The following is a 21,853-nucleotide window of genomic DNA, read 5'->3' as shown; positions in this document are numbered from 1 at the left end:
CGAAGGCCAGGTGACCCCTATCCACCTGTCATGCAGCTGATCCTGCTCTGGCCCTGATTATGTCTAGGATGCTCATTCTGGTTGTGTGTATCTCTCTTCTGGACCAGCCCCAGGGACTTTCTGCTCTGGTGGTTCCTCTGCCGACATTTGTTTTCATCCTAGTCTATGGAAATAGACCTCACTAAGGACCAGTATGAAGCAAAAGGCTAAAGGAGGAAACATTACTGGCTGCCCCGCTGCCCTGTCTAGTTCTTCCTGCCGGGCAGGGCTGGGCAGCATCCTCTCCACCCTCCAGCGCTCAGCAGCAGCAGCAGCACTGCCTAGCCCACATCAGGGAGCAGTACACCCGCTGGCACCAACCCTGTCTGTGCCTCTTCGGGGGTCGCAGGCCCAGGGGATGTCAGAGCCACCAAGGCCCTCGGCACTCAGAGGCCACCCAGCCCTCTCGTTTTGCAGATGAGCAGCCTGAGGCCCGGCAAGGGGAAGTAATGGCATGGCAGTGACGGAGCTGGGACCAAATCCCGAGGCTCGTGACTTCCGCCTCAGTGCTCCTTCTGCCATCGCCCCTGGATTTCTCAGCTGCCGGCTCAGTAACTCTCTCCCATCCCCAGACCTGTTGGCAGGCAAGAAGAATAACTCATGTGAGTCAAAAGCAATTTGCAAACATAAATAATTTCCCACGCCAGGAGAGGAGACGGTAGGAAGACGCATTGAAGGCTGAGAAGACTCTGGCCAGACCTGAGTCTCCCTCACCCTGCCCAGGGCTTCCTCTCCCCCTACTTAGCAATGATGGGAGAGCAGGGAGTACAAAAAACAAAGCAGGAAATGGCTATAAGGATGCTCACTTCCGTTGTTCATAGGAGAGATTCTGCTTGCCAGGCTCTTCTCTCTCCACCCCCCAACATTCACATGATTTTGTAATCCCACCTCCTTTAGAGAATCACAGGAAAATGTATGCTCCCCTGCTTGCATCTGGAATAACCCAGGCCTCCTCCATCCAGCTGTATTCCTCCTTGTCTTCAACCCCAAACAGCACTACTTCAACAAAGAATGGAAGACACACCATTAATATAACCTTATAACCACTGTAACATTAATATAAACTTAACACTATATTACAAAGGAGCTGACCATGACTATCCTGTTTTCTCCATTGGATGCTGTGGTATAGACCGCCCATGACCATCCTCTGATTTTGTGACAGGTGCTTGCTCATCTCCCCAAGGCATTATGGCTTATTTTGCCCTGACAACCAGAGACATCCCTTGGAAGAGATTTTGGAGGATGGTAGTGGTCGTGAGGGAAGTGCTGGTGTCACTTTGGAAGGCTGAGAGCATTAAGCACACCTTCCTAAACCCACCCCAAGGGGCTGTCTAAAGCAGAGAAAACAATGAGAAACCAGATACCATGGAATTAGTGAAGAATTTCTCAGATGAAACAGGAAAGGGAGGAAATGCAGGGAGGTTTACATTACACCTGGCGCAGGTTGAAAGGAGTCAGGGCCAGTGTTGGCAATATTAAACTTCAGGGTGCGCTTGAAAGGATCCTTCGTTCAGGCAGCAAAGGAGAGGCGTTCCTGCTGGTACAGGCTGCATCGCTACTTCTCTCCCTGGTCATAAATGCACACCTACATGCACACTCATGCAGGCATGCACACAAGCCTTGGACATCCATTGGTAATGGCAGCTCTTTGCCCCTACAACTTGCAGATCATTGATTAAGTGAAATAATAATTACAGGCAGCATTTGGTGAGTTTTTTACTGTGTCAGGTTTTTATCCACCCAGCTTATATGAAGACCATATATGAAAATTAAAAAGGGGTGCATACTGTGTCTTCTGCTTGTTGCTAACTCTGCATGTTTTGGAGTAACATGCCCATATCTATACTATTCTGAACCTCATGTTAAAACTAAATACTTAAGGTGGTTGCTGGGCTATCAGGAACCGTATAAAGTGTACCACTAGCTAAATATGGAAATTAAACCAGGAGTCTTCTGGAACTGACTCCAGAATTATCCTTATGGTCTGTTTCCCTAAATTCAATTACCACATAATTACCTGGAGTCTCCTGAAACTCACACAGATGGATCAGGTGAGAAGTGAGGGGGCAGTGGAACCCTGGAGCAGCTCAGTGCCCAAGTGTCTGCTGCCCGCCGGTGGCTGGGCAGAAGGGAGCAGCCTGAGTCCCCAGTCTCTGCTGTGCAGCTCTGTGGTCATGGGGGTTGAGCCCCTGGGGGTGACACGGGGGCCTTCCTTGTGTCTGCTGCTACTAGCTTGCAGTGCAGTGATCAGCATCACTATCTGAAAGTCCCATCTCTCTCTCTCACACACACAAACACATACACACAGGACAAAACACACACACACAAGGCATCTGGTTCCGAGGTATTTATCTGGGAACTGAGCACATTGTGGGACTGCATGAAATACCCAAGACATGTCCGCTGCCTTCCAGATGGGCAGGGCTTTGTCCAGTTGGAGAATGGAGGCACGTGCACACATGGATGTTGTAGCAGTTGATTGATGAGTTGGTGGGGGTGCAGTAATTACTGCAGGAGTTCAGGCACAGTGGGCCCTGGTAAAGGCTGGAATAATCTAGAACAACCTCAGGGAGAGGATGAGACCTGAACTCACCTCTGAAGAACCCACAGAACCCTGGAAGCTGGGAGCATAGCCCCTGCAGACACAGACAAGGCTAGCCCAGAGCTCCTGTTCCCCTGTTTATTGGATGTTTGACCTTGGACTGGTTACTTGAGCCTCTAAGCCTTCATTTTACCATCCGTGAGACAGGGACAGTGATGGGACCTAGCTTATGGGAGACTGTGTGAATTAAATGAGATGACCTCCTGAAGTACCCCCCACAGGTGGTGGGCACTCATTCCATGTTAGCTGTTAACAGCAACTGCAAGGGGAAGAGAGGAAAAGGAGGGTGCAGGGGGCTGGGGCGCATCTGAACTATGGCCACAGGAAATGGACACTTGCATCCGAGAATATCCGCCCTTAGTACTATTTCCTCTTTAGAGTCTTCGCCTTCTCAGATGAGCTGCAAACATAACATGGAACCATAGAAGCAACTTGATTAAAAAAGCATCAGGATTTGGTTCTGTACAAATGCAGGCACAGCTCTTATCTCTCTCCTGTCCCAATGCCAGCCTTGGTGAACCAGGATAAAGCTGGAGAGGCTGAGGCTGAGTTTCCAGGTCAATGGGTTATCTACCAAGCTGGTGGTGAGGGCACAATGCAAAGGGCTGGTGGTGTACACTGGGTTATAGAGGGCGTGGGGGCGAGGGGAGGGAGACATAGCAGTCAGTTCAGAGGTAAACATCACTGGGTATCTATTCTTTGGTCAAGCCGAGGCTCTCAGCCAGAAGTCGTTAGAAGGCATCTGAATCTGACTTGTGGATACACAAGTGCTTCTCTCTTTGCAAGGAGTCAGCTTCAGCTCTATGCTCAAGGCTCAGCCCCAAAGGTTTGTTTGGAGAAAAGATAGAACTCTGGGTTTCCTAGTGTGCAAGGTTAAGATCCCAGAATCATCTGAACTTGGACTCAAAGTGAGGGTTTAGGAAAAGTGAGGGCTTAGGACCCCTTGCTTGTGAAAGTTGGGCATTGACAAACATCTCTGCCCTCCATTAGGAAGAAGCAGCCTACATCTGTGACAAAGATCTGTCACAAAGCCTACATCTGGGCTACTGGGCTCTCCTCCCCTGCCCCGATGCCAGGGCCCCTGGCCCTATTTGAGTGTTCCTGAGCCTTGGACAGGTCTATGTCTGAGAAGTCAGGGAGGGGCGAGTTGTACCTCTCTGCAGGGTGACAGCAGACCACCTGATTGATTCTAGAGTCAGTACAGAACTGGGCAGTGGCCAGGTGAGCTGGACAAGCTGTTTAGCCATCAGAACCTCAGACTCTCATCCCACAGGGACACTTGACCTCTGTGGGGTCTGATTGGAACAAGATGCTTAAGTGGCCCCAGCCAACAAGAGTCCTGTCCCTCCTGGGGACACTCTTGAGTCTCTGCCAGTTGGGCATCTTGCTGCCCCTCCTGACCTATCCATTTGCCTCTGTCCTATTGCTGGTCTTCTGAACTTAGGTTCCAAGCTGTTCCAAGGACCATCCTGCTCGAAGATCTCCCCCAGGAGGTCCACCACCGGGCCCAGTTTTCAAGGCCTCAAGCCACCTGCAGGCCACACCTTTCTGCAAATGGTAGTGGAGCAGTTTCCTTCTCTACTCACCAACAGTGCCATCCTCTACCTCCCCTCCCCTGTTGCCCAGGCTCAGCTTCGCAAAGGCCACCCACTGGGCAGGAGGGGCACCCCTAGGGGCTAAGGCTCACTCCCAAGTCACCACCTGTGCAGACCTGAACAAGGGGTTCCCCTTCTTACTCCGAATTTTTGTTCTCTTCTACAAGAAAAACAGGGAGACAAAATCCACGCCTGGCATGTGCCTTTGTGTACCAGTCAGTGAAGGACAGGCCCAATTCTAGTGCTGAGCAGGCAGTTTGCCAGGAGCAGTCAAGATTACCCCTCCCTCCACTCCCAGGGTGGCAAAGGGCATTCATTACGTCGAAGGGGGAGGGGGAGCGTTTAACTCACTCTAAAGGGGACTGGGGTGATGGGGACAGTGGGAGGGACAATTCACAAAAGCCAGGGCTAGAAACTCCCAACGGTTTGTTTTTTTCAGAGCTTCCCTTCCTTCCCTCCCCTCCCCCCCGCTAGGCTCCCCTCCCCCACCTCCAGCGCTTGGTGGCCTGCAGCCAACACTGGCCACACTGTCCGCATTCAGGCCTCCCGCCCTCCTGGCCTTCTATCTCTTCTCCTGGCCTTCCCAACACTGTGCTCTCTCGCCACCTCTCCACCCACCCCCCCACCCCCCCATTATGAACCGCGTTGACCTCTTCCGCCCTGGCGGCCAGCAGAGGCTAGGCTCTTCAGTCCCAGGCTGGCAGGCAAGGGACTTGGGGGCCAGCAACAGCCTCGCGCCTACCAGGCCCTCAGTCCCGTGGCCCCTGGCCCTGCTCGGGCCACCCCAGCCAGGAGGAAGATCGCTGCGTCTGCAGAAAGCTGGCCAAGGCCGGCCGCAGCAGTCCCGGGTCTCGGCTTCCTGGCCTGGGGGAGCTGCACCTCGGAGTTCGAGTTCGGCCCATTCCCCTCGTTCCCTGGGGACCCTTAACCCCTTCCTGCGTGGGGAAACCAGGGGCCACTGCCTAGCCACCCAAAGCAAAGCAGGATGGGTGAGATGGGGTCCCACATTTCCCTGCTCACTCAGGAAGCGGGGAACGGCAAGGCCTTGCTCTCGAAGGCCTTTTCCCCCTCCCACAACCCATCCACCTCGCGGGAAGCCCCCCGCCCCCTGCCCTGGCCGCGTTCGCGGCGCCTCCAGTCGCGGCTTCTGGCCTGGTGGTTTCCGGGGAGAGAGCCTGGCAGAGAAAGAGCCTCGGCAGCTTCCTCGGTGGGGCGGGGCCAGCGATGGCAGCGAGGGACGCTGGAGAGGGTGGGAAGGTCCCCTCCTTGCGGAACCTGCCCTACCGGGCAGGGATTATTAGGAAGGAACACCCCTGCCGCACCAGGGCCAGCGCCAGGGTGTGTTGCGTCCTGGGGGGTGAGGGGCAAAAATCAGCAGGTGCCGGGTGGGCTTGGCGCGGGGGTTGGGGGTTAGCCCCACCCACGTCTCCGTGCAGCTCAAGCACCCGTGCAACCCTCCCCCCACTATGCAGATCCCGAGTTTGCCCTCGCGGTGGGCAGCCAAGGCCCGAAAACTCTTGAGAGCGGGGGCGACGCCAGCACAGCCCCCCCGCAGGAATTCCCCTCTCCTTTGGAGAGCCTCTCGACTTCCGGGGAGCGGGGTCACTCCCCGGGTGCGGGCGCCTCTGCTCGTGAAACCAGTTCACTTTGCTTTTGCAAAAGTTTATCGCAGGATGCGATAGGTCCTCCCACCCCAACCCCCGCCCCCCGCCCGACCTAAGGCGGAAGTAGGGTGCGGAGAGGGGGTCCAGCAGCCGCCCACACCCCCTCCCCCCTGTCTCTGACGTTCCCTCTTAGCTAATCTCAAACAGCGAAAGTGCACCTTCAACATCTCCATTTAATATTTACATTCAAGCAGGTAATAATTGGAAGCTTATAGTTTAGACATTTCTAGTAGCAGCAGTTTCTAGAGAGCTCGTTTAGCCTTTTAACAAACTTTTTTTTTTTTGTTTTGCACATAGAAACAACACATCCATGTGTACAGTATCAAAAAATATATACCAAGGTTACTGGTATTGCAGTTCCTGGAAGGGGAGGAAATGAAATCAACCGAAATACTGAATGAACGGGTAGAAAGGCCAACAGAAAATAGTTCGTCTGATATAGAATATAACATGATCTAGAAGAAACTCCATAAATCTAGGTTTTTATATTTCAATATATAAATACCTACAAATAAATATATATATATCAGCCCGAAGGGGGTGGTGGGCCTTTTGAGCTCAAACAATACATTTCAATATAACACCACGTACAAACGGGAGTAAAGTCTGCACTTGACAAGTTAGCACGGTTAAAATATAATACTATAACTCTTAGACCGCCGCGAGTGGCTGCCCTGTCAGTCCCGGAGGTCCACGAGAGGAGGGGGTGCGGCAGATGAGGGCGAGACCCGCAGGCACGGCGTGGAAGGTGCCAGTGTGGGCCGGGCGCTCCAGCCAAGACCCGGCAGAGGGACGCGGTTGCCGCGGCTTCGGCCGTTTTCGCGCTGGGGCCGGGCCGGGAGCTCCCGCAGTTGCAGAGAGGAGAAGTCCGTCCCCAGGCCCCAGGTGTTAAGCCCCAGAGGGTGAAGCGCTTCCTCTTCCGACGCCCTTCGGCTACACCGTCACGTACTCCTTGAACGTGACGGTGAGGCAGTTCGCGGTGACGTCGGTGATAATTATATTCCCAAAGAAGGGCTTGAACTCGCTCAGTGGCTCCTCGGGTTCGTCCTGGGCCTCGGTCGGGGGCTTCTCGGCCGCTGTTGCCGGCGCAGCAGCCACCGCCGCGGTCGCGGGCGCCTCAGGCTTCACCGGCAGGGCGCTGGGCGGCTCCCCGGCCTCGCTGCGCGTCTTGACGCAGCGCAAGTCTATGGGTTCGTCTAGGTCTGAGTCCAGCAGGATGACCTCCGGTTGCGGGAGGGCGGCGGCGGGGGGCACGTCCGCAGGGCGCTCCGCGGCGGGGCTGCCCCCCAGGCAGGTGGGGGTGCTGATGCTGCGCGCCGTCAGACGCTTCTTGCAGGGTTCTCGCTCGCTGTGGGTCTCGGAGAGGCAGCGCTTGCGCGCATGGGAGAGATTTAGGTCGACGGCGTGGTGATGGTGGTGGTGGTGGTGGTGGTGGTGATGGTGGGAGGGCGGGTGTGTGCTGCGGGCCGGGTCCCAGGCCAGCAGGTCGGGCTTGGTAGTGAGTTGCAGAGGCTGCTCGCTGAAGGCCTCCTTGGTCGGGGAGAGCTTGCGAGAGCCGGCATCTTGGGACTGCGGGTCCCCGGTCCCCGGCGCCTCCTCCTCCCTCCTCTTGGAGGGCGTTTCCGCCTTCTTCTCCTCCGCCCCCGCGGCCTTTTTGAAAGTCCTGTCTGCCGGGGGGTGACGCTCCTCAGCAGCCCGTTTCTTGTGGCTGGGGGAACGCGCCTCGCCCTCGGCTGCCTCCCCGGACTTGATCTTCACCGCCTGCATGCCGTTCTCCATGTACTTGCTCATCACGATCACGATGCGGCCGTTCTTGTTCTTGTTTTTGACGATCTTCATCTTGCCCCCAATCCCATTGCCCGTCACTGCCTCCTTGGGGGCCGGCGTCATCCCGTTGGGGGGACCCTTCTCGGAGCCCTTGCCTGGAGCCCCGGCCGTACCGGCCAGGGGCTTCACGGCTCCCAGGTAGCCCTTGGCTCCCCCGCCGTGGGGCCACTTATCGGGCGGGTGGCTCTTGGAGCCTAGGTCCGGGCAGGTGGGACTGGGCGCCTCCTTGTGGCCGCCCTGGTACTGCAGGTCATACATTTTGGGGTCCGGCTGGTAGGGGTGGTGCTTTTTGCTGTTGAGCTGGTAGTAGTATTTACCGCTCTTGCCTGGCGGTGGGGGCTTGCCCGCTCGCTCCTTGCTGTGCGGCTGGTACTGGTGGTGCTTCTTGCTGTTGAGCTCGTATTGGTGCCCCTGGCCCTTGCCCTGACCGCCCAGCTCCAACTTGGCGCGGTTGTCAGCGGAGGAGTCCTGGAGTCCAGTCAGCACATTGGAACGACGGGCAAAGGTAGGTACCTGGGGGGGACGGGGTGGGAATGGAGGGAGAGGTAAGAGGAGGGATAAGACCAGCCCCAGAGCAAGCCTCCAGCATCAGGAGTGTCCCAGCCCCTACCAGGTCGGGGAAGGGTGTGGGAAGTCAAGATGAAATGGAATTGGGCGCTTCAGAGGAACTCCCCCCGACTTCCAAGCCTGGAGGCACCTCAGGTGGCAACGTCAAGGGAATAAGTCGTGGTTGGCCCTGGGGCCCGGGAGTGTATTCACCTGCACCACCAGCGGTTTGGGCTTCGGCCCTCTCTTCCGGTATCCCATCAGCTGCTCCTGCCGTTCCCTGCGGAGAGGGAACAGAGGGCAGGGCTGTTAGCCTCAGTCACTTCCCCTCCGGCTCTGCCCCCACTGTGGTGAGCCATGAAGCCAGCAAGAACCAGAGGGAACAAGGGCTCAGGGCAGAAGGTTGCCTCTACTGTCAGTTGGACGCCTCAGTCCGGTTCCAGAGTGCCACTTTACCGCAGCACCACCCTTATCTGCCCAAGGGGCCCTCTCCAAAGGGCTCTCCCACCTCAGATGTCCATACCTGAAATGGGGCCCCCACAGCCCTGAATCTTTGCCCGCAGCTTGACACTGGGCAGCTTGGCGCTGGTGCCCACAGCCTTGGGCCCATGGCCCTGCACAAAACGCAGTGCGCTCGGGGGTCCAGGGGATGAAAACCAAGTCCAAATGAGGTGAGCGTCAACCGTCAGAGGCACGGGATGCTAATGACCTCATTAAGATTCAGATAACGAGTGCCGCCGGCAGAAGGGAGGACTCGTTTTCTTAAAGGCCAGGCACTAAACAGGGGGAGGGGCTGCGCCCTTGTTTACACAGCGGCAAATGAGTCAATTAGGGGCTGGGGGCGGGGGCCGGACACCGAGGCCAGGGCCTGGCCAGGTTCGCAGCCACCAGGTGAACCAGCTCTGGTACGGCTGGGGCGGAGCTGCCGGGCGGGGAGACGCACAGAAGCACCGCCTACTCGACAAGCCCGGGTTCCCAGCTTCCCTTGATTTCCAAATTATTAATAAAGCCCGTGGGCGGTGGCGCTGGTCAATACAGCTGTCTGGCTTTCGCTGGCAGCCTGGTGGAGGATGATCCGAGGTTGGGAGGGTGGTCCTAGCACTGCCCAACCCTCCATGGCAGAAGCGAGTGCCTCTCCAGCGTAGGCCAAAGTTGCAGCCCATTCCAGACCCTAGGCAACCCCTCTACCCTTGGGCTAACCCAGAGGAATTCTGTCATGCCTGGGGCCCCGGCTGGGGCCTGATTCCAAAGTTGCATGGCATTGCAACAGCCTGCGTTTTAAATCTTCGGGGACCCATTATGCAACATGGCATCAGCCGCTGACATGGTTACAGGCTGGTGAACTCCCAGGTGGAACCCGGGCAGGATCCCTTCTCGGCGCCCTCCTGCGTCAGGAGAGCAACTTCCCTGATGGTCTCTCCTTCCAAGGGGCTAGAGTTTACAGTTTTAGAGGCAAACGCGCCACAGGAAATAATGCAAAATAAAAGGGGGAGAGGGGATGGAAGGCCGCGGTGTGGCCCAGCTCCGCGGGCTCCTGCTGCTCCGCCCCTCCTCGATCGCCCTTCCCCCTTCTGTCCTCCCGAAACAGAGAACCACGGCCACCGGTGGTGAATCCAGCTGCAGCAGCTGCAGCGTGACAAGCATCTGTGCGCGCGACGAACCCCTTGTCAGAAGCCACCCCTCCACCACCAGGCAGTGCCCACCCCACAACCGGTGGGCCAAGCTCCCCCTGCCCTGAGAATGGGGGCCAGACCCACCAAGTAGCCTAGTGGGAGATGTGAAGGGCACGCAGTGCCAGACACAATCTGGCCCCGGTCGACCCCAAGCTCCCTGGGGAGTGAGGGTGCCGGCTTAAGGTCTTGTAAACTTTTCTCCAGTCCCCAACAGGTTAAGTTCAGTTCTGTGACGTCCGGAGGTTTCACAATGCCAGCTCCCTTGGAGCTGCCCCGAGAGCTGCCCGTGCCAAGCGGCCAGTGGCAGCAGGAAAGCAACACCTAGGCTCCGGGGGTGGGGCTCCAAGGTAGCCACGGGAGGGGGCCGGCAGGGAACCGAGGCGCAGCCCCAACTTCTCCGCGCAGCTGTAGGGCCACCCGCAAGCGCCCTTCCCGCAGTTCCCCCAAACACAAGCCTCTCCTTCTCCGGGCCTGCCCCGCCCCCACCCCAAGCTGCAGCAACCGCCAAGGACGTTGGTTAGAGGAGCCGAGGCCCCAGTCGTGCCTGTTCAGACCCGGGGGAGGGGACTCCTGCCAATCCCCCTCCCGGCCCTTTCCCCCTGTCCTGTTGCAGCGCTGGCCCACTCTCCCATTCCCATATACGGTCACGGCTGCCGGCGGCGGGTGCTTGGGGGACGCTCACCTGTTCTGGAAGGCGATCAGCAGCCGGGGATCCAGGATGTTCTCCTCGGGTTCCCACGTGTTATATCTTGCAAGGGAAAAGGGAGGGGGACACGGCGTAAAAAAAAAAAAACCGAGCCAGCTTTGTGGCCTCCAGGTGGGGAATGACATAAGGCCCTACTCTGTCTTCATGAACTGAAAGCTATTTAGCTGTGGACGTGGGGGGTGGAGAGTAAATTTCTGCAGGCCTGACACGGTCCCTGATACACCCTCCCCAAGTCAAAATAAACACACAAGGGCAGGAAGAAAGGGGAGGGGTAAGGAAAATGAAACTAGCAGTTTATTTTGCAGTTGTCAAGAATTTTAAGCATGTTACTGCGACATGTTCCAAAGCCACTTTGCTCACCAGGAATCCTGCGTGCAAAGCAGCCAAAATGCAAAGTCGCAGTCCCCTCCTCCTCTCCCCAGCCCCGAGTCTCCGCGAGGGCTTCAGCCATTCTCTATTTGACCCCTAATCCGATCACCGTCAGCCACGCGGCCCCCCCACACCCCCTCACGGCCCTGGAGCCCGCTGTCACGGGCAAGCAACCCCCAAATACTCAGCAACACAAAAATATGCCTCTGTGTGTGTGTGTGTGAGAGAGAGTGTGTGTGCGTGTGCCTGCGCGTCTGTCTCCATCCGGTGCCTTCGCATTTCAAATTAAAAAAAAAAAAAAATTCCCCACCAAAAGCGCCGCAGTGACAGTTCCCAACATTTTCTGCCTTTTTTCTTCCTCTCCCTGCACCACTAGGAGGGAAGAGGCACACAATTGCATTTTCGTCGCTTTTTAATTTTTTTTTTTTTTTGGTTTTGCAATATGGAGCCGTTCGGTGGAGGGAAAGGGGAAAGGAGCCATTTTCTGCTGCACATCAGTCAGTGCCTGCGCCCTCCCTCCCTCCGCCGGCCTCCCCGGCTCGGCCCCGCGTCTCTCCAGCTCCTCCGGCTCCTTTTAGTGCATAAATTAGTGATGGCATTTCCCGGAGAGCGGAGTACAACACAGGGCGCCGGGCTCGGGCTCGGCGGCTCGGCTTCCCCAGTGCCTGCCACCGACTTCCCCACCCCCTCCTCCCTCCACCCCACCTCCACCCCGCCTCCCGTCCGCTCCCCCCCACCACCCCACCAGCCCGGCTGGTCCGGAGCCCGGGAGCCCCGCGCCTCGGCACCAGGCTCCCCCGCCCCTCGGCCGCTACTTACTTGGGGGACCAGCCTCTCCATTTCACCAGATACTCCACTCTGCCCTGAGGGGGGGAAGAGACAGCACTCCATCAGCTTCCGCGGGATCCCCGGCCCCGGCCCGCAGCCTCCCCACCCCCCTCCCCGCCTCCCCGCGGGCTGCTCCGGCTGCCGCTCCCCCGCCGCCTCGCCGCCGCCCCCGCGCCGCCCTACCTTGCGGATCCGCTTCTTCTCGATGCTCTCCACCGCGAAGACGTGCTCGCCAACAGCTGGCAGCTCCATGGCCGAACCGGAGCGCGCCGGGGCGCGGGCGGCCGGCGCGGCTGCAGACGCTGCTGGCTCCCGCCGGCGCCCCGCTGCCGCCCCGGCCGAGGAGCCCCTGCCGCCCGCGCCGCCGCCGCCGCCGCCGCCACTCGTCCTGCACAGCCCGGCCGCCCGCCGCTGCCCGCGCCCGCCCCAGCTCCCGGCTTGCGCTCGCTGAGACAACTGAGCCCGGGCCGCGGCTGCACAAGAACTCATGCAAATCCGGACGTCAGCGGGCGGGGCCTCGCCGGGCCCTGTACGGCGTCAGGGGGCGGGCCGCGGCCGGGATTGGCGCAGCCCGGCCTACCGGAGGCCCCGGGCCTGGGCGGCGGGCGGGGCGGGGCGGGGGGGAGGAAGGGCGCGGGAGGGGGCCAGGAGGAGGAGGGCGTCGGGGAGGTGTAGGGGGAGGGATCGTAGAGCCTGGGAGAAGGACGCTGGAGGGAGGGAACGGGACCGGGCCGGAGAGAGGTGTGTCGGCGGGGGGCCGAGGCGGGGGTGAAGAGCATGGCGGGGCCGCGAGGGTCTGGCTGCGACCCCTCGCCTGCGGCCTAGCGTTTTGGCCTGCCCCCTTCGCCTCTCATTCTCAGCGTGCACTGCCCGGGGACCCCTGCCGGGGGCCACGGGAGCATCCACTGCAGTTTCCATTTGCACCGAATTGCGTCATGTGCAGACTCCCAGGGGGTCGCCGGCAGGGGGCGGAATCGGAGTCGGGGCAGCTCGAGGACCCCCACCCCACCCCCGCCCCCGGGTCCCGCCGCCCCGCCTGGCCCCGCCCCACGAGGCTGAGGGCATTTAGGAAGGCGAGGAATGGAAGAGAAAGAATAGGGAGGAGAGAGAGGACTGGGTGCAAAGGATCGCCAGGGAGAAGAGCGCCGAGAGGAGAAAGGGGATAGAGGAGCAGCCAGCCTGGAGCCCTAGAGCTCAGGAACCCTACCAAAGTGTTCTCGATCCCTCCCCGAATCCTGCTGGGCTCCTAATTTACCCTCAGTCCTGTCTTTGGCGGGGCGAGGGTGGGAGGTCCACTTTCCAGCAGCAACCCTCCACCCCCACCCCGCGGCCAACACGGCGTGAGGCAGGGAGGACAAAGAGGGGACGAAGAGGATGTCCAGGTCTATTTGGGGGCCCGAGAGGACTTGGTGGGGTCCCGGGAAGGGCTTCGAAAAGAGAAGGCAGGGAAGGCCAAGAAAGGGTTGAAACTGAACAGGGCACAGCGGGGCCGCACGAAAGGGAGGCGAATGGAATGGCCGAGGAGCCAAGCGCTGGTTACGAATTCGCGCTCCCTGGTCCCCGGCCGGCAGCCACGGCCGAGCCGAGGCCCTTCCGATCCAGCCGGAGTAGCCACCGAGTGTGAAGTTTAGCACCTCCGGCGGCGAGACGGCGCGTTCCGGCGTGTAGCTTCGGCGTCCGGCTGGGGGAGCTGCTGCGCCCCACGCGGCCTCCCGAGGGCGCCGCCCGCGGGGCCGCAAGCTCTGTGGGGTCGGAGTGAGAATGGGGGGGACCTTAGGAGGGGGCAGAGCGACCCGAGTGACAGGGGCAGGGGTGCGCGCACACGGGGGTGTGTCCGGGCCCCAGGCTCCGGGCCCTTGAAGGACCGGCAGCAGGAAGCTTGCGCAATCTCTTGGCTGAGCGTCCGTGGAAGAAAGGAAAGGAGCAAAAGCCGAGCGAGAGTGGAACGAGCGAGGGGGGCGGGCAAAGAGCCATCCGGGTCTCCGCTCCCGCCCTGACACAAGTCCCGGAATGCTGGGTGGGGACTGCGCCGGGGCTCGAGCGGACGGGGGGAGGGGCGAGGTGCGGAAGCGAACCCCCCAAAGCCTGCTTTGGGCTCCTTTTCTCCCAGGAATCCAGGAGAAGCCTGGAAATGGTCTGGTGTTTCAGGACGCACACATGGACTCCACCATTTCACCACCACCTCGCAGCTCCCGTGGCTGGGCGGCTTCTGCTGTCTTGGCGGCCGCTGCCCAAGCCTGGAGGGGTTGGGGGGGGGGGTCGCGGGGATCCCTTTCTGGCTGCCCCAGAGAAGGGCTCGGTCTGCAGCGACTGCCCTCTTACAAGCTTGAGGCACAAACACAAGATTTCCCCGAGAAGGTGTTGGCGGGCGCGCCTGCCTGGGTGGGGGCGAAGCCTTCCGGTAGTCCTGGGGAAAGGGGGCTCTCTGGGTTTATAGAAGCTGGGAGGGGGACGCAGGAAAAGGTTTTCCTCCTCCTGTTGTGTTTTGAGCTTTTTCCTGACCCTCGTGTCCAGGACGAGGAGCTCTCGTGTGGGACAACTTGACCGTAGAAGGGGAAGGGTCCCTGAAGTTGGAGGAGGAAGCGCTGTCATCGCGACAGTCACTCTTCCGAACTGAGCCTACCAAACGGCCACGCCGTCGGCAATGTCAGTCTGTCGGGAGATCTGGAGCGACCTCGTCCAGGACAGTCCCTTCGTCCAGGGAGGGTCTGAGCTTCCCGACACTCCGCCCGCCCCCTCCCTAGAAAACCCCCCGAAAATTTTTTCCAATGGGTGTTTCCGAGGCGTCCCGGGCAGGGGGGCGCCGAGGGAGGGCGAGCGGCCGCTACAGCCTCCGCGCCGCCAGGGGCGTCGGACTCCGCGGGCAACGGCTCAGCTCGCTCTGCCCGCGCCCCTCCGGGGCCCCCGCTCGGGATCTCGGGGGCCACGGGATGGCACCCGGTGCCCCGACGGCGAATTTGCGCAGGAGCCGAGCTGGCTCTGCTGCCGAGCTAGGGAGGATGGGTGGCTCCCACCGGCCAACACGGCGGGTCTTTTCTGGAGCTGCCGGTGTGACCATGCGAGCAGCCGCAGTCTCCCCAACACTTCGGGAGGGGACGCCCAGAAGCTCCTCGGAAGCCCCGGGAGTCCCCGGCCGCCCCCGCTCCCGGCTTGAAAAGTGACCGAAATACACAAGCCGAACCGGGGAACTCGCGTGGTTGTTTCTTTCGTCCTGGCGGTGGGTGGGCCAACGTGGAGAGAGGCCGACTCCCCGAGAGCCGGAGCCTTGTCTCGTAGACCGGCCCTAGACCACCGCTCATCTACAGGCGGGTGTGGGGTGAAGCTCAGGTCCTCCGGGCTGTGAATAGGCTACAGGGAGAAGGAAGGGACAGAAACTGAAGGGTGGGGAACGGTGAGCCCTCGAAGCTCCCCCGCTGTGCCCTGCAAGCCTCTCCTGGAAAATCTCCCGTGGGGCCTCCCCTACAATCCCACCCGGTCTTGGCCCCTCCAAGGGAGTCGCAGACAAGTGGAGCTCTAAATACGGGATTCCCAGAGCCTTCAGCTGGGGCCCCTGCCTCCAACCCGGGATATCCCGAGCCCACGGGGAATCCCGGAGAAGGGTCGTCGGCCTGCGCTTTTGATGCTGCCCTCTTCCAGCCGGAGGCAGATCGCACACCTTGGTTCCCCTGAAGGGCAGAAGTCCTCTGGGTGCCACCTCGGGCTGGGGCCCCTAGGGGCCCTCAAGGGCCCCAAGAGAGGAGCGGTGCTTTCTTGAGGAGCTCAGGCTCCCGCCCGAGGGCAGAGGGCCGGAAGAGCAGACCCTGGAGCAGCCTGGAAAAATTTAACGGCCTTGGACCCGAGGGTGGTCACTGACAATTCGGATCCCCAAGGGGCCTGACCCATGTCAACTCAGGGAAACAAACGACTTCTTAAAGAAACTCTCTCTGAATGGATGCTCTCTGCCAGGAGATGCCACCACCCGCCCACGGAGCCCCGGTCTGGGCTCTGCCCGGAAGGGGCCGCCTGAGACTTCCCCAGCTAGTCCCCCACTAAGAAAGCCCTCTACTTAGTGTGACTTTTTAGGCTCCCCGACGTGGATTTTGAGTAGCTGAGGGAGAATTTACTAGCAATGTCTACAAAATCTGCCCAGGCATTGACCATAGAGTTCATTTCTCTCTTCTGTTCTTAGTAGGGGAACCTGTCTTTGACTTCAGCTCTGGCATATGTAATTTTGCATTTTAGCGCTGGCTTTGGGGGAGCTGGCCTGGTGGGACGGTGTATGTGTGTGTGTGGGGGGGGTGTTGTTATTGATGGCGGTGAGGAGACCAGGGAGGCTGTGTGGGATCCGGAAGGCTGCCCCGTGCACCTTCTCCGAGGGATGATGATTTTGTCCCTAAGGGCGCCCCTCCGCCCTCTGAGGCCCCACACCCATGTTTCTGCTCATTGTCGCACGGCCCGCCAAGGATCGGCTTTCATTTCGGTGGTGAAGCCCCTGACGCCCCCGCGTCCGTCTGCAGAGAGCCGCTTGGAGCTGGAGCTGGGGTTCCAGGTGGGAAGGCCAGGCAGGGTGAACGGTCGGGGAACGGATCTGGCGCGCTGCAAGGTCGTGGCCCCTTGGGGCAAGCCTTGGGGCCACATTGACCGCCGCAGGGCCGCGCCTCCGCATTGCGGTACGCGGGGGTCGCCGGGGCCAAAGCGGGACGCGTCGTTTTCTACGACGTCGGCTGGTCCACCCCCTCCCAACATCAGGGCAGTTTCCCAGGTTCTTCGCTAGGAGAAGCCCACTCAGCCCCGGTCCCAAGCTCGGTCGCAGGGCTCCCGCCCGCCTGGAGATAGGCGCCCTCAGGATCCACATTTCAAATATGATCTTTGGTGTCTCTTCCACCGCCTGCCGCCGCCGCCGCGCACACACAACGGCCTCTGCGCGCTGTGTGTTCTTCATTTGGGGTTCGTTTGCCCAAGGACTCCCCGCAGGTCTCCAGTGCCTACGAGGTTCTCCCCACTTACACTCGCCCCTGCGTTTTGCTCTCGGGTGCTTCCGTTGCGCCCCCCAAACCCTGCGGGGCCCACACACAAGGCAGATTTCTTTCTTTCCTTTTTCCAACCAAGAGCTGCTGCAGCAAACCCCGGAATGAAATTAAAATCTCCAGGCGCACCCCGAAGTTGTAGTCAGCCGAAGCGTAACTGCTACCCCACCCTCCCCCCAGCCCAGTGCGCGCCCCCGTCCCGGCCTCGCGGCGCGCTGAGGGTTAAGCGCGCGCAGGAGTGGGTAGCTGGCGACGGAGGAGGAGCGGGGGTGGGGTGGCGAGCGCCGCGGCCGGGGAAGCTGGGCTCGCTCTCCTCCCCCTCATCGTCCCAGCCAACCCAGGAGTGGCGAGGCCGGAGCGATCGGAAGGAGCCGGTCGGTCTCCGCCTTCGCGGCTGGCCTGGAGCCGGGTCCGGCCGCGGCCCGCAACCGCCAGGACGCTGCTCCGAGGCCGCGTCCTGCGTAGCCAGGGTGGGGGAGGGGGCGGTGGCTCCGGAGCCGCGGCGGCGCGTCGCCAGCCAGCCGATCGATCCCCAGGGGCCGGAGCGCCGCAAGCTCTGCTGGACACCTGGGGCGGGGGTGTCCCTGCAGGATCAAAGGGAGAACGGAGGGGGTGCTCAGGGATCCGGTGACCGTGGGATGGCGGCCGGGAGGGCCCAGCCAGAGCACGGTTCTGCCTGTGCTGAGGGGGCCAAGGACTGGGGGCGGGTGGTAACGCCTCGGGGGCACCCCCACCCCCCCCTCCAAATCCTGTATTGTCGGTATCGGGGCCGGCTTTGGCCACTTCCGGAGCTGAATCTGGCTGCCCTGAAACTTGGTCTCTCCGCGTCCACGTTCCCACCCCACCCCCACTCCCGACTACAAGGTCGTCGGACGTGGTCACCTAGTCCATTTCCTCCTCGCCCCGCCCTCCTGAATCCTGGTAGAAAACGGTAGGTATCTCTGCGACCCCACCTCCAGAAAGAACCCCCAGGTTTGTTCAAGAAGTCCTCCTGTCCAGCTTCTTCCGGAGGATCGCTTCCTGTGATTGTCCCCGAGGACCCCCAAAGAGTCCCCTTCGGTCCCGGGGGACCCCGGCAGCGGCCTCACCTGCCTGCTCCAGGTGCTTGGGCGGGGCCGGGGCAGGGGCACCGAGGAGCCTGCACTTGCTACGCCCTCCCCTAGGGGGCGGGCTCCCCTTGGGCTGGCTGGCAGCTGGGGCCTGCCGGAGCTGGCAGCCCTCCGCCCAGTTCCCGCGGCCCCCATAGCCCCACCTTCCCCGGAATGGGATGGAGATGTACACGTGGGGCGAAGTGCGGGTCTCACTGATGTAGGGGTGAGCAGAGGAGCCCCGCGCCCCCTGCTTCTGGCACAGCCCCACCCCTTCCCCTCACTCCGTCTGGGCTGCGAGGCTGCTGCCTGCCCAACCAGAAACAACCGGCACCAGAATGACTTTAAGCTTTAGGTACACCCCCTGCACACTCAGGACTAAACACTGCTCAGTGGTCAAGGCCATTGTTTCCCAAACCGACCCCTTGCTCAGTGCCCTTTCACTCACAGAGAGAAGTCGACAGGAGGAGAAGATATACTTTTTTTTTTTTTTTTTCCGATTTGAGGTTTTTAAAGGAATCTCAGGTCAAGAGCATCACAAAGCCCCTGATCTGCTATCAAAGGGCCAATAAGAAGTAAACTGATATTACAGTGCAGATTTCCCTAGAGAGCCAGCTGGCTTCATGTAGGACCTGGGGTGGGGGTGGTGAGGGGATAGAGTAGAAACCCCACCAGGAACTCTCTTCCTTAAACTGAGGTTCAGTAAAAAATTAAAAAAATGTTGTCTTGGCTGACAAATGCCACCTCTTAAAAGTGCCCTGACCCTTCCCTGTAAGGGATACTCCCCTTGGTTGCTGACTGGGAGAGAGAATAAAACCTCAAGAGATGTTCTGGGAAGGGGGAAGGGACCTCAAGTCCTCTCCTCCGATGGAGACAATAGCCTTGAGAAAGGCAGGAGCTGAATTGAAATGTGTCAAGATTATTTCTATGCACTGAAGTCCCAAATAAAGTTCTGTATTTCATTTTTTCTGGACTTAGACTGATGGATGGAGAAGGTAATGGCACCCCACTCCAGTACTCTTGCTTGGAAAATCCCATGGACGGAGGAGCCTGTTAGGCTGCAATCCATGGGGTCGCATAGAGTCGGACACGACTGAGCAACTTCACTTTCACTTTTCACTTTCATGCATTGGAGAAGGAAATGGCAACCCACTCTAGTGTTCTTGCCTGGAGAATCCCAAGGACGGGGGAGCCTGGTGGGCTGCCGTCTATGGGGTCGCACAGAGTCGGACACGACTGAAGTGATTTAGCATAGCATAGCAGACTGATGGAAGAAGGAACATGGGGAGGGTGGCTATATGAATATGGGGTTAATGAAGGGCATGAGTGGGCCCACACAAGCCAGCCAGCTGTGTGCTTCTGGGTAGGGTCACTTCTCTATAAGGCTGGGAAGGCTCAGTGCCAGGGCCCACAATACTCTTAGGGGTCCACAAAAGTATTCTAATTTCTTTTTGTTGTTTTAAAATTGTAGTTAGTGCTAGTCATTCATGTCTGACACTTTGCGACCCCATGGACTATAGTCTGCCAGGTTCCTCTGTCCATGGGACTCTCCAGGCCAGAATACTGGAAGGAGTAGCCATTCCCTTCTGCAGGGGATCTTCCCAACCCAGAGATCGAATCCAGGTCTCCTGCACTGGAGACAGATTCTTTGCCATCTTAGCCACTAGGGAAGCCCTAAAATTGTGGTAAAATATACCACATATATTTATGTACATGTGTAAAAACATAAAATTTAACATTTTAACCATTTTAAGTGTTTTGTGGCATTAAGTATATTCACATTGTTGTGCAGCCATCACCCCCATCCATCTCCAGAATTGTTCGTCTTCACAAACTGGAACTCTAACCATTAACCGACAGCTCCTCCTTCTGTTCCCCCCAGTCCCTGACAACCACTGTTCTACTTTCTGTCTTTGTGAATTTGACTGCTTTGTTCTTTATGTAAATGGAATCATCCAGTGTTTGTCCTTTTGTGTCTGGCTTACTTCATTTAACATAATGTCTTTGATATTCATCCATGTTGTTAGTATGTGGCAGAATTTCCTTCCTTTTTAAGGCTGAATTATATTCCACTCTATGTATATCTGCTGCTGCTGCTGCTAAGTCTCTTCAGTCGTGTCCGACTCTGTGCGACCCCATAGACGGCAGCCCACCAGGCTCCCCCATCCCTGGGATTCTCCAGGCAAGAACACTGGAGTGGGTTGCCATTTCTTTCTCCAGTGCATGAAAGTGAAAAGTGAAAGTGAAGTAGCTCAGTCGTGTCTGACTCTATGCGACCCCATGGACTGTAGCTCACCAGGCTCCTCCATCCGTGGGATTTTCCAAGCAAGAGTACTGGAGTGGGGTGCCATTGCCTTCTCTGCTATGTATATATAATTTCTTTTAAAATCAGAAAGAAAAAAGCTTAAGTTCAAGAAAATGTTTTAATGTAGAATATTAATATGTTCATCTTTATACCAATGCAGTATAAACTATAATTTTTAATACTTTCTTTTTTTTTAATGGAGAAAGGAGTCCAAAAAGGCAAAAGCGCCCAGGGCTCTTAGAATGTGGTCCTGCTTCTGGGAGAACTTCCAAGAATGGCATCTCTGGGGAGATTTGGTGAATGGGAGCTACCAGCTGTCTCTGTGGATGGGTTCAGTTGCCTCAGTTGTTGGCTTTGGGTTGATGGCACTGGGGAGTTCAGAACATTGATCTTCACGTGTGGCCTTCTATCTCTATGCAGTTCTATCTTCTTGGGCCACTTCTCCTCGGTTTGGAGTTCAGGTTTCTGTCTGACTCTCCTGAAAAAAATCAAACAAACAAACGTGTCAAAGTAACAGGGAACACCAGGAAATAAAAACACAAGGGCTGCCTTTTTTTCCTTCTTTGATTTAAAGGGTTCAGTTCTGCAGGGCTCAGAACCAGCTCTGGCTCTATGGATTCCTCCCGGATGTCCATCTGGCCTGTGTCAGCAAGTTGATTGCCTGTGATTTGACAGTAATGATTATAATGGGGTGATTTTGTATTCTTTGACGGATTCAGATAGAAAGGTTCAGAAATGGACCTGTGCCTCCCACCCCCACCTCCTTGCTTGACACTGATGTTTTCTTTGATTCCAAAGAAATGGCAGAGTCTCATGAAAGAATATCCATATAGAGAAAGGGTCCTTTTCTTTTTAAACTTATTAGGGATTATAGGTTTCTTTTTTGGCCTGGAGATCAAAACAAATGCCATGGGAGCCAAGAACTACTGCACAAGACCAGAGAAATGCTGCCGCAGAAACCTCGGTGGGAGAGAGGTCTTTCTCAGAATTTTGAAAACCAACTACAGCTATTCTGTGCATGGAGTAGCTGGGGATTGCTTTCTCCCACACATTCTGCTGATACAACTGCTTCATCTCCCTCTCAGTTACCCACCACTGGCAGTGATACTTTCCTGTTTACAGGCAAGTTTACAGCTTGCCTTCTGCCTTCTTTCTCCAGTAGGCCCTGACTGACAGACAGACAGATGGACCCAGATGCAATGCTGTGGGTGTTGAAGCTATTGAACCAAGGGTAATTTGTCCCCTGGTCACTTCCCACTTGCTTCTCAGCCTGACTCCTTTCTGACTGGCATTTGCACATCGTTCAGGAATGACAAAGAAGCCCTGTGCTCCTCCGTGGGACCTGTGTGTATCCTGGAGGACAGGTCCCAGCGCTGGGGCAGCTCTGGCTTTCAGAAGGGCCAGGCCAGTGTCTGCAAAGTCTGCAGAGCTGGCACTTGCTGTTTCTCAGACGCATTGATTATGCTGTTTTCACAGCGCTCATTAGAGGCCTGGTTTTTCATGCTGCACACCAGCGGTTTCCCCCTAAACTCAGACCCTCCAACCCCACAGAGGAGTGCCTGTTCCTGCCACTCCAGGGTTCCTAAGCCCACCTTCTAGAGA

The 21,853-nt window shown here is 58.2% G+C and overlaps 1 protein-coding gene across 2 annotated transcripts; it reads right to left on the bottom strand.

The window, feature by feature from the left end:
• Positions 1-6,056: 6,056 nt before the first annotated feature.
• CBX4 (chromobox 4) lies at positions 6,057-12,348 on the bottom strand. Of its 2 annotated transcripts, XM_061392663.1 has the most exons (5): positions 12,036-12,348; positions 11,844-11,887; positions 10,632-10,697; positions 8,490-8,556; positions 6,057-8,243 (listed from the first exon to the last, which is right to left on the bottom strand). In XM_061392663.1, exons 1-5 carry the CDS (start codon positions 12,339-12,341, stop codon positions 6,837-6,839), a joined length of 1,890 nt encoding a protein of 629 aa, XP_061248647.1. In that variant the 5' UTR covers positions 12,342-12,348; the 3' UTR covers positions 6,057-6,836. The 2 variants fall into 2 exon arrangements, with proteins under 2 accessions (XP_061248647.1, XP_061248648.1); XM_061392664.1 differs by lacking the exon at positions 10,632-10,697.
• Between the last annotated feature and the right edge of the window lie 9,505 nt (positions 12,349-21,853).

The sequence above is a fragment of the Bos javanicus genome, chromosome 19 (genome assembly GCF_032452875.1).
Source record: "Bos javanicus breed banteng chromosome 19, ARS-OSU_banteng_1.0, whole genome shotgun sequence".
Lineage (NCBI taxonomy): Eukaryota > Metazoa > Chordata > Mammalia > Artiodactyla > Bovidae > Bos > Bos javanicus.
The sequence above is the reverse complement of the archived record's forward strand: the minus strand, read 5'-3'. Positions and strand labels throughout refer to the sequence as shown.